Source organism: Mesoplodon bidens (assembly GCF_964165515.1).
Source record: "Mesoplodon bidens genome assembly, chromosome: 20".
Lineage (NCBI taxonomy): Eukaryota > Metazoa > Chordata > Mammalia > Artiodactyla > Ziphiidae > Mesoplodon > Mesoplodon bidens.
Genome location: NC_138181.1, coordinates 27,880,847 through 27,893,007, shown reverse-complemented (window position 1 = coordinate 27,893,007; position 12,161 = coordinate 27,880,847). Strand labels below are relative to the sequence as shown.

General features: G+C 40.0%; 1 protein-coding gene across 2 annotated transcripts in view; it reads right to left on the bottom strand.

Moving 5' to 3' along the window:
- PDLIM3 (PDZ and LIM domain 3) overlaps positions 1 to 11,710 on the bottom strand; it is a 30,302-nt gene extending 18,592 nt beyond the window's left edge. For both annotated transcript variants that reach the window (XM_081220867.1, XM_081220866.1), the window contains exons 1-3: positions 11,551 to 11,710; positions 2,608 to 2,759; positions 885 to 969 (exon numbers count right to left, since the gene is read on the bottom strand). In XM_081220867.1, the coding sequence (XP_081076993.1) occupies positions 885 to 969; positions 2,608 to 2,759; positions 11,551 to 11,643 (330 nt within the window). In that variant the 5' untranslated portion in view covers positions 11,644 to 11,710. The remainder of the gene's footprint in view (positions 1 to 884; positions 970 to 2,607; positions 2,760 to 11,550) is intronic.
- Between the last annotated feature and the right edge of the window lie 451 nt (positions 11,711 to 12,161).

Sequence of the window (12,161 nt, the reverse complement as noted above, 5' to 3'; positions counted from 1 at the left end):
TGAAGCATAGATTATAAATATACTTTCAGTTCGTTTTCGTTAGATATATAGAAAAACTACACTTTGGGAATATCTAATCAGTTTAGTAGGGATACTTGTTTAAAAAGGGATATTCGATTTATATATCTCTGTCTCATTAAACTTGGGGAGCTGCTGACCAAGCAGAGGTTCTGAAATCCTTTTCTTGATTACACTTCCCATATAGCACAATTGAGGGTTGGTTTAATTGCGGTTTTTTGGAGGTTTTGAAAGTAGACATGGATAAGCATCAGATTATTAGATTAATTTAGCTCATTATATAGAGTTGCCTGAAGGGAAAATCCTTTATGTTTTGTAATTCAGCAGCCCAGGCAGCATATCATCATGATTACATAACGCAAAACTCTTCTCCTAGAGTAAACTTAATTATAGAATGCCAGAACTGATAATTAAAGAAGGATGTAACATAAGAGCTGGGTGAAGACCTTGAGGAATTGAAGTTCACAATAACTATAAGATTAGAGACACCTGTTTCAAATGGTTGACCCTATTTTTGTTTTGCTTTGTGTTAACATCTTAAATTTCTTGGATTACCTCATGGTCATTTGGCAGATGTCCATCATAAAAAATGAAAAAGTAAGTGGACTATACACAGATATAGCTGACTTTTTCCTCATGAGAACATATTTGTCTTTTAACAAGGTGTTTGCCTAGGCATACTTCTCTTTCTTTCTTAATGTAAGAAGACAAGGATAATATAAATTAATCTCGGAGAGTAAAGACAACCACTTCATCAGGTGGCTTATTCCAGTTTTTAAAATATTTGCCACTTTTCCCTCTTGGAAGGTATCCACATCATTTAAAAGGAAACATAATGTGAACATTATTTACTCCAAAATTCATACCTGTGGTTCTGATTCTAAGTTGATTTTGAAAGGATGAGCCTTTCCATCTTCAGTTACCTGTGGAGACCATAAGCGAGTTTCCGCCCTGTAAATAAAAACAACGTTTGTAAACCCCAAATTCTAATGGTACTTCTAGTTTTAGTATACTTTAATTTCCTATGTTTCTGAAAATACTAACAACCCTTGATACTTTGAGCAAAAGCAATATTCCTTGCTCATTATCCTGTATTGTCTTATTGAATTAGTCTTACGTTTTTAGTGTACTTCTGGGAAGACTTGAATGGATCAAAATTGCTTGGAGGACTGCTATGGACTGAATGTTTGTGTCCTCGCCCCACACCCCAGTTTCAAATGTTGAAATCCTAATCCCCAGTGTGATGGCCTTTGGAGGTGGGGTCTTTGGGAGGTAATTAGGGTTAGATTAAATCATTAGAGTAGGGCTCTCATGGTGGGATTAATGACCTTATGAAAAGAAGAGGCATGAGATCTCTTCCCTCTCTGTGTGAATGCACCAAAGAAGGCCACGTGAGGACATGACCAGGAAGCGGGCTCTCACCGAGAACCCGACCATGCTGGCTCCCTGACCTTGGACTTCCAGCCTCCATAACTATGAGAAGTAAATGTTTGTTGCTTAAGCCACCCAGCCTATGGGATTTGATTGCAGCAACCTGAACTAAGGCGAGGACATTGTACAGTGTCTGGAGAAAGTGGGTCTCCAGTGCATGTGGGAAGCAGTACAGGACAGGGAGATTCTGGAGGCACACCCTGCAGATGACCACAGGACAAACTAGATCCCTAGATCTCCTCAACTTCCTTCCTGTCCTACCTGGGGCACCACAGGAGGCAGTGAATGATTTGCCAGGTGGATTTGCTGTTGGCATCAAGGAAATGTGCTTTGTCCAACGCTTCTCATGTATCTACTTGGGCTCATGTGGCTCCTATGGGACTATGTGCTTGGCAGGAACACAGGTTATGCATAGATAGGGAAAGAGTCAATTTCACCTCGTGAAATGGCAGATTGGCTGACTGATTGTGCCTTTGGACCACAGCAGGGAAAATTGTGAATACAACAGCAAGAGGATAAACACACATGCTAACAACCACTATAACAAATCATTATTTTCACAATTCAGTTTCAGATCACGAGTCTGATGGCAATAGATCAATTTCCTAATGTTGTTTTTGGTCAGAAATGTCTCATTGTCTAAAACCTTCATGTACCTTGTGGGATTCTTCTGGGCTGAATTCAGTACAAAACAGCCAATAGCATACAGGATATTAGCAACCAGATTTTAACATGATCACATCTTGGCAAGCACGAGATTCTTTTAGGAGCATCTCTAAATTCCACTCCATGTTCTCTACCATGTTTAGAATAGCAGTATAACTGGACATGCTGTTTGGTGTTTATGTGGCCAATACCTTAAATGGTTCAATTTTCATGGTCAACTAACTACGTTAGTACAGGAAAAAAGTTATTTTAGCCTCTTTCATTATTCTGACATTCCAGAGGATTCTTTTTAGAAACTCTTTGTTAACAGCTACTAGATTGACTGACTTCAGTGAAGAACAGAGCAAAGTGGCTGATACATTAAAAAAAAAGCCAGTCAAAATTCTGGGTCCTTGATACTCCTTCTCACTGGGAAGATGAAATCATTTATACTTCTGGTTCAGGTTCTTCTGCAAAACAGATCAAATTTTAACACCATTAATTAAAGAGCACCTGTCAATTTTGAGACACAGCTGGTGTGCTGCTGCTTTAATCCTGTCCTGTGCATCAGCATGAGTCATGGACTCAGTACCGAAGCCATCAATAGCCAGGATGACATCTCCGGGACACAGGTTGGCAGCTGCCGCCTTGCTTCCTGGAGTAATCTGGAAGAAATCATCGCACATTTAAAATCAACACCCTGCAGCATCTTGAGTTTTGTGCCCAACGTTTATATTTCACCTTGGTAACATTTTAGATGCTTCACTGGGCAGGACATATTAAATCTCACTTAAAATAACTCTTAATTGATCAGTTGTGCTATTTCTATTTTCCCATTATGTGAAATAATTTTGTTTCTTACTAACCACATTTCCTCCATGATGACATCTCTGATTCTCTTTTAAAACATCTTCCATAACTCCCTGTTCGGATCATATTTTCTTTGCTTTAAAGAAAATAATTTGTTTCTTAGGATTTTTTGTCACCCAGAACTCTCTATTTGGGAATAGAACTTTACTACATCTGGGGAGCCTTACTATTTGAACTGAAACTACTTTAGCATCCCTATAATGCACCTGGGATACAGAAAGCTGGAAAGAGAATCACTCTTGTATTAACAAGAAGAAGCCAAATAATATGCAAAATTATGACTTTTCGTGGACTCTTCAGAGAGCTGAAGTTGCAGGGCAACCAACTAGCTTGGAATCTAAGGAAAGATGGGAGTCTCCAAGGAAAGACAAGCATGGGCTCACCTGTACCAGAGCATGGAGGAAGATGGAGCCAAATGCACTATTTGTTAAGAAGAGTTTAGCTAAAATTATGAACAAATTGCTAAAGGCCAAGTATGAGTTAAGCATTGAGAGTCTAGAACCCGTGGGAACCACAGATACAAGAGAAGTTTGTATCTACTCACAGTCTCTTCTCCATGAATGAAGAACAGATGGAACAAATAGAAAACAACTAACAAGATGGTAGCTTTTAATTAAACCATACCAGTAATTACATTATATGTAAATGGCCTAAAAACACATCACGTTCTGTTTTTTAGCAGAGTTTGTCAAACTAGGTAAAACAAAAAACACAACAACAAAAAAAGCAAGATCTAACCTTATGCTGTCTACGAGAAATCCACGTGGGTTTCTTTTTTGGAGGGGAGGTGGGGAATGATATGAGAAATGATAAGGGGGAAATGATATGAGAAATGATATGAGAAAAATATGGTTGTTAAATGTTTAGAAAGTGGCATATCTGAAATTATTTCAGATATTTCAAATTATTTCAACAAAAACATGTTGAGTATATAGTTAAAGGCGATGATTGTTTTGATGGGTATCTCCCAGTTTTTCTGGGTAAATCCCAACTATTTACAACTGCCTAATAGTCCTCACCTGGTCTCACCCTGCCTACTTCTCTAACATCATCTCACACCATTCTCGCTCCTCCGCCCCTCCCAATCCACTGCTCTACAGCTAGTCCGATTTCCTTTTAATTCCTCAAATAGGCCAAGCTTGCACCCTCTTCTGGGCTTTGTGCACACTGTTAACTTGCTCCTGAAATGCTTCCCCCGACTCTTCACCCGGTTGCTTCTTCTCCTCCTCTTGGTTTAAGCTTAAATGTCATGTTCTCAGAGAGACCTCCCCAGACATCTGACGTAGTTTCTCCAGCCCCCTCCCCATCATTCTCCACTGTTACACCCTGTTGTTTTCCTTTATGAAGACAGTTTGTACTTTCATGTTTGTTTATTTACTTGTGTAGTGTCTGTTTTCCCAACTGGAAGTTCTTGAGGATATCTATAATATTATGTATATTCCTAATGCTTCACAGTGTATACTCAGTGTTTGGAATTGATGGATAATTACTTGAAAAATGAATGAAATGGACATTTAAATCAGAACTTGTGAAACAAAATAACTAGTCCTTATATACCCAAAGATTATGGCTGTTAATGTCAACCTGTCATTGTTCCTTTTGCAAGTTCCCACTGTTTAGATCAGAATAATATGTAGAACTTGACTTAAACCTCAAACTGCTCCAGGAATAAACTAGATCATTCCTAACGTTTAACTTGAAGATCAGTCATTAATTCATTTTTCGTCTCTGCTTAATCTAGTCATCGATTCGATTTAACTCTGTGGCTCTAAGAGAGATCCAAGATTCATATAAATGAATAAAATTGCTAAAATGACAAATTCTCATGGCTCCTAGATCTTCAGTCTCATCACTAAAATGTTTATTGTACTCACTTCATGTCTGTGATCACCTCACTGTAGCAATCGTGATAATTTCCAGAAGGGACAGATGATGGGGGCTGGGTGAAGACAACTGGAGATTATTACATCTCAGCTTTTAGGAGGCATTTCATAGATGTTTTTCCATTTAGAAATTCTCCCACACTCAGAACTGTTAGAAGAATAAAAGTTTCCATCCCCAGTGTGACTTGCAGTGCTAAAAATAACCTCAAACTTTTAATTTTCTCTAGCTATAGTTCATCAAAATCAGTACCATCTATTTTTAAACTTCTAAGACCAAAATGTTTTTCTTTGAGTTAAAACATGAGAAAGCATGGCTCAGTGTGTTTGCTTTTAAAGCCTCACCTAGCTTTTCTAATATACTTTAATTTGGTTTATATATAATACTCGATCTAGGTTTAGAAGAGCCTAACATTATTTCTTAGCTCTGGTTCAGATGAGTGGAAGGTAGGGTTGTATGTATCTGTCTATATAAATTTTAAACGGAGGTATCTGGGATGCTGAACTTAGATACTGAATGTTACTAAATGTTATTAACAACGTTAATATGGAAGTTGATAACTATTTTATATTTATGCAAAATATTACATTTGCAAAGCTCTTTCTAATAACTCTCACCATTACAACTCTAAGATAGTCTGGACAAAGAAGGCTGCTTCTCTTTTTCAGAGAACCTGTGGCTTCTCACTAAGGTGGTTGCAGTTGTACAGCTATGTCACCAGCGGTTTCATTAGTTAAATAGGAAAAGTGGTCGATAGTGATACCAGAACCAACTTCTGACTTTGCGTTCAACCTGGCGATTGATGTCCTGGGACCTCCACATTAGGAGTTGATAAGAAAGAAAAGAATCTGTAGAGAAATGGATGAGAGACAAGGAGAAAACATGATCCTTCCCTTCTTAGTTCTCAAGTTTAGGGAGGCTAGTGATCAGCAAATGACCACTAAACTGGCCTGGTTTTAGCAAGGTAGACTATCTGTTTAATCATAAGAATGTATTATTTTCCAGCATGACTTTATATTATTTCTTTGCAGTTTATTTATATTACTTTATATTATTGCTCACAGTTTATTTTTAACGTTTTCCCAAATGATGAGAAGAGAGAGCTAAAATGAGGCCAAGAGTTTTTCAGTGGATTCTTCATTTTTCAGTTTCATTAGGGTCTCAAATGTCAAAAGCATTTGAGAGGCCATTGGAAATAGTACTGCTGTCAGTCACTTAGCACGTGTTTTCTAACTTGTCTCATTAGAAGGATCACCGAGCGTCTTTGCTTAACATAAAGATTCCAGTCCAATCCAGATGCCTGGAATCACGAAACAGAGGCTGCAGCAGAGGAACTAGGGAATTTGTGTTTTTAACAAGTCCCTTAAGATGATTTCTGTTTTTCACATCAAACTATTACTTGGGTTTATTTGGAAAATACTAACTTAAATCACAGGTAAAGCATCTATCAATGTCCTATTAACTGTGGGAAACATGAGGGAAGTCCAGAATATCGCCCTGGCGGGATTTCTGTATTAAGAATAAAAATGGTTGAAATAGTTATGGAGCAGGACAAGTATATACGGAAGGGCTGTCCTGTGGGGTGTGGATCTAAATAATGAGAAATCCCGTTGTTCAGTTGTTCTCCATTGCCTGCAAATAAACTTCAGTACCTCACCTGGCATCAAAAGCCCTTCAGCACGTAGCTGCAGTCTACATTTCTAGTTCAATCAGAATTGCTGCAAGTAGCACCTGGGCATGGGTATTTTCAACTTATCTGGGTTAGGCTAATGTGCAGCCACAGGTGAGAACTATTATAGTGTTGTTATACTGTTGGTATTGGTATCTTTTAAGATGAGAAAACTGTTGCTCAGAAAGTATAAGAAACTTGCTTAGGGTCACACATCCAGTGAAAATTTGAAATTCCTCGTGGGTCTGTCTAACTCTATAGCTCAAGCTCCTCCGCTATCCCAAAATGCCACCCCTGCAGGCACTCTCTCTCCCCTGACTCCGCCCATCTCTTTGGCCATACTTTTTTCATGGAATCCTGGACAAGTTATATCATGGTCATTTGTGTTCATGTCTCTTCTGCTGATACATGAACTTCTCAGGGGAGTAGAAACCTATTAAGTGATGACTGTATCCCGCACAGTGCCTTCCACATACAATACCTTCTGCGCTTAGTAGGTACTTGTGGGATGTATGAATGTTGGGAACAGATGAACCATTGCTTCCATGCAGACATGTCTTTGTCAAAACACAATTAAGTACAGTCACCCCTCTGAATCCGTGGGTTCCGCATCCAGGATTCAACCAACCGAGGGTTGAAAATATTTGAAAAAAAATTCCAGGGAGTTCCAAAAAGCAAAACTTGAATTTGCCACATGCTGGCAACTATTTACATAGCATTTACATTGCGTTAGGTATTAGAAATAATCTAGAGATGATTTAAAGTATAGGGGAGGATGTACCTAGTTTATATGCAAATACCATTTTATATAAGAGACTTGAGCATCCTGGGGTTTTGGTATCACTGGGGGGGGTTGGGGGCATAGAGGAGTGGGCGTCCTGGAACCAATCCCTCAAGGATACAGAGGGCTACCTGGAAAAAGACTGTATTCAACTGTAAACATTTCTTTCTAAAAGTTCAAATTTCAAATATAGTTTATATTAAAGTACTATTCAGTGTTAAAGCCTACAAAACTTAAGAATACACTAACATTTTCTATGTTGGTACCCAAGTCCATATATAGCATTCTCGGTTACAGTGATCTTGATCCTGGGTGTGGTCTATATAGAAAGGAGGGAAGAGGAACTGAGTGGGAAGGGACATAGTGGCATGAGATGTGTACAGTAGTTTTACATCGTGTACACAAAAGAGGCTTGTGCTTTATTCCAAATTGGACCATTTATGAAAACAAACCATCTGTAACTTGGCTGTGATAGTAGATCCACCTTCTGGGTGGTCCAGACATTTAAGAAAGAAAGAGACTCCTTAGAATGTTCTTGCCAGAAAAAAAACAGCTGCTCGCTTAGAGATCTGAACCTTGAACTTTATTCTGTGAAATGCCTAGGCCAGTTGTATATGGTGCTTGCAGTAGCAACACCCTGCTGCGTGCTGAACATCCGAAACTTAAATTCATATTGCACGAAGTAGAGCACACCCTTGCCTAGAAACTGCTTTCCTACAAATCGTATCACAACCAATGGCTCAAACATTTTTTTTGAGATTGTCTGGTGTTTGATTTACCTTACTTCTAATGTTCTGTATGATACACAGTTTCACCCAGCTGATTAATTGGATGGTAAACAATTGTAGGGTGGGGACCCTTTGTCCTAATTTTGTGAATTGTAATTTCAGCTGATGGAGAGAATTACTTTGTAAATCCTGCCCCCAGCAGAGGGTGGAGCAAAGGACCACGGTCTAAGGAGCATTTCTGTAATCTGCTTTTGTAGAGTGTGAGGAAGGGAGGGGAGGGCATTGCTTATAGGACAAAAATTGATTTAATTGACTTGAGGACTGTATCTCATTCATGGGACTTTTTGTGGTGTTAAGTGAAGGCATTGGCATTTTCATTCTTTGTATGCTTAAGAACTTATGTAAAACAGACAAATCAATGAACAATAAAACAGTTCTCCTTTTTCTTTATTGTGGAATACTTCTGAGGACACAGTTTGCACCTATTCTGAAAATAAATTGATGTCAAAAGTGAACAATTTATTCACTCATATTGTGTCTATTTGTATTCTGTGACCTGTATGAGGTACTAGACACTGTGCTTGGCACTGAACAGCCCCCACATTTGCCAGTTGTTGCCCTGAGGGGGGAGCATTCCATCTGTGGGATACAGATGTACTCAACCTTCTGTGGTACAAGGCATGTTATAAGGAGAGGTTGTAGGTCAAGAGCTACAGTAATTAAATGGATGACTCCTGGAAGAAGGCTGGAGAAGTGGTATTTGAATGGGTTTCCACAGGCACAGAGGACAGTGGAGTGGGTGGGGAAGAGAATTCTGGAGAAAAAGGACAGCAGGAGCAAAGCCATGTTACAGAAATCATAAGTGGTCCAGAGTATGGGCACCACTACCTATTTGTGGAGTGAGAGGAGGAAAGGAGAGGGGAGGAAATGGACTTGAAAACTTGAGCTGGCAGAGAGGGTGAAAGCCATGAATTTCGTGCTACAGACCACACATTTTATTCTCTATAAACTGTGGATGCCACTGAAGGATTTTTAAGAATGGGGAAGATAGGAGCAACCAGCAACCATCTCAAAGATGGCTGGTGAGAATATGCAGGGTGAATTGGAGAGGGGAGACAACAGCTAGGTGTGAAATTAGGAAACCTTGCCTGGGGACAGTGGTAGAAAAAAAGGAAAGTGGTAGATCTTAAAGATGTAGCGTCAGTAGGACCAGGTGATGAGTTGCATGGCACAAAACGCCTGTTTGGAGATATCTGTACAATAAGCAGAATCTTTCACGTGTGTGGGCTTCAGGATGCAGGCTTTGGAGGCAGGTCGACCTGCATCAAATTCTGCCCTGCCACTTGTGGTCATGGACAGGTTAATGAATCTCTTGAAGCCTCACTCTCCTCATCTGCAGAAAGGGATATTACTACTACTGCTCTGACAGGATTATTGTGAGATCTAAGTGAGTGTATACATAGGGCTTAGAAGAGTACATAGCAGGCAAAAGAGTATACTAACACACACACAGCCTCATTCACTACCTTTTAACACAGCATAAAAATATTAATAGAATTATTCTACTACCTAATTACAACACTGATAATTATGTTTGTGTAATATTTTTAGTCTTTTTTCCAAATGATTTTTAGTATTCTTATAATTTCAGAGGAAATACTCTCACTTAGGTGTTCACTAAGGCAAAAACGTTCACATGAATATGTTTTCATTTATTCAACAAGAATCTATTTATGTGAATGGCTTTGGGTACACTTGGAATACAAAACAGTTTAGTTCACCCACTCTCCTTGAGTTAAATTAAAGAGAAAAGCCATAGTCAAATGAAATAATCAGATGTGTTCGTGCACTGTTATTGAACCAAGCGTCAATATGAGTGATACAAATTAGTTGAGTTAAAAATTCAAACGGAATTGGCTTCCCAAACAATAACTGTCATCAGATCAAATATATTTACCGGTGGCTCCTGCAGTCAACTGCAAAATGTTAAGTTCTGCTTTGAAATAAACACTGTTTATAATGTCAACAACTCAACATTTCAAACATAAGATTAATCATATTGACATGTTCCACAGTAATAGTGAGATATTTCTTTTATAAATCACTGACAGGATTTCCGTAACAAAATTATTCCTTTAAGGTTTAATATAAATATGGTTTATCCTTTGTAAGGATTCAAAAGCTTATTTCATTTAATATAAACAAATGAACACTATACTTCAGAAACTTTAAAAATATTTATTCGTAGAGATAATGGAAACTGTTTCCTTTGGTAAATCCATAAAAGGCATTGCTTGGCCCAGGTCACTGAACCATTTTCTGCCTAATTTACTTAGGAACATTTTTGGGGTATGTTAAGTTTTCATGTCTCATATGAAAACACATGTCAGATATGTTTATATGTTTTCAAAAAATGTAAAACAAAGCTTGAAATGTTCCATGGTATGCATCTGTTCCATGGATACATGTTTTGAGATATTATAAAAAGCAATTCATTTTTAGAACTCGTAAGTAGAACAGAATTTAAAAAGTATTACCTTGTTCAAAGCCTATGTGAGGGTATCAGATTATAAAGTATACATTTATAAAATATAGTATAAGCAGTAAGGAACAAAATAAAGCATAGTAAAGGTATAAATTCTGGAAGTTTATGTTTTAAAATTAGGTTTAATAGGCTTTATATGTGATAATTGAAATAATAATAATTTTCTGTTAAGACAAACACATGTTGGAAGAAAGATCAACTAGACCATCTAGAAATTTACTGACGACAGATCCTGATGTACCCATTTTCTTTTTTCTTAATTAGACAATACTTTAGAGAATATTAAGTAAGGAAAGCTTGACTTTGATGGTCAAGTATTCAGAGCTATTAGGCTGAGGATGGTTCTCCATCAGGTAAACGAAACTATCTGACACATCTTCTTTGTAGTTTGAGTTGTAGATGATGATTTCTAAGCCAAGTTCCAGCTTTGGAAAATATTTACTCAAAATGCCTGGAAACCTAGGAATACGGATAAGTGAAATTGTCCCTGTCTAGGCTGATATGAGCGCCTCCAACTTGGCCAGCCGAGGTCTTGCCCTGCGAACAGCGCCCTGCTGAAGTTTTCCTCCAGACAGGGAAAGCGCTCAGTTGCCTGTCTCTCTCCAACAAACAGCCACCACTGTCTCTCCTTCTCTGGACCCCATCTCATTTGTTACTGAAAGGAGACCCGGAGTGGAGGGTGAGAAGGCAGCCCACCTCGCAGCCTCGCCTTCTCTGAGCGCAGGGAAACCGCGCCGTCCGTCCGTCTCTCCTCGGAAAGTTGCTGGAGGCCAACAGGTTGCAGACAGAGACCATTGGAACTGACTGGATTAATTCTCTAAGCTGCTCTGCATCCTCCAGACCTAGTTTGCCAAGGTGCTGTCCTCCCTCGAATCGTGAACCCGAAGCCGAGGCCCCACCCAGCGCACCCCAGTGCCTCTCCAGGGGGGCCCGCGGCACGCCAGAGTCCCCGACTTTCAGTAGAAGAACGGAAAACACCTACCCTGGTGATGATCAAAGGCTGGTTGAAGTCTATGCCCCCCGAGAGTCTGAAGCCCCAGGGCGCAGGGCCCGGCAGGACCACGTTTTGGGGCATGGTGCCTCCTGGCACGGCCTTCCTGGAGCGGGGGCGCAACGAGTGTCCCCGAGCGGAACAGCCCACTCTGCTCCTGGGGCAGTGTCCTCGCTGGACCGCGGCCGGGGAGCTTTATCCCCGCTCCCCAGTGACGTCACTGACCTCCCCTCCTCCCCGCCTCCTCCCACCAAGGAGAGCTCCAACTTTGGAAGAAAGAGACGCGCCAGACCCGCGGGAGTTTACAGACGCGCACCGGGCCGGCGCAGCCTCCCAGACCTCTTGGGCGGACGCTGAAGGAGGCTTCGGGTTACAAGTCCCATCACTCTCCCTCTTTTTAACATCTTTATTGGAGTATAATTTCTTTACAATGGTGTGTTAATTTCTGCTTTATAACAAAGTGAATCAGCTATACATATACATATGTTCCCATATCTCCTCCCTCTTGCGTCTCCCTCCCTTCCACCCTCCCTATCCCACCCCTCTAGGTGGTCACAAAGCACCGAGCTGATCTCCCTGTGCTATGCGGCTGCTTCCCACTA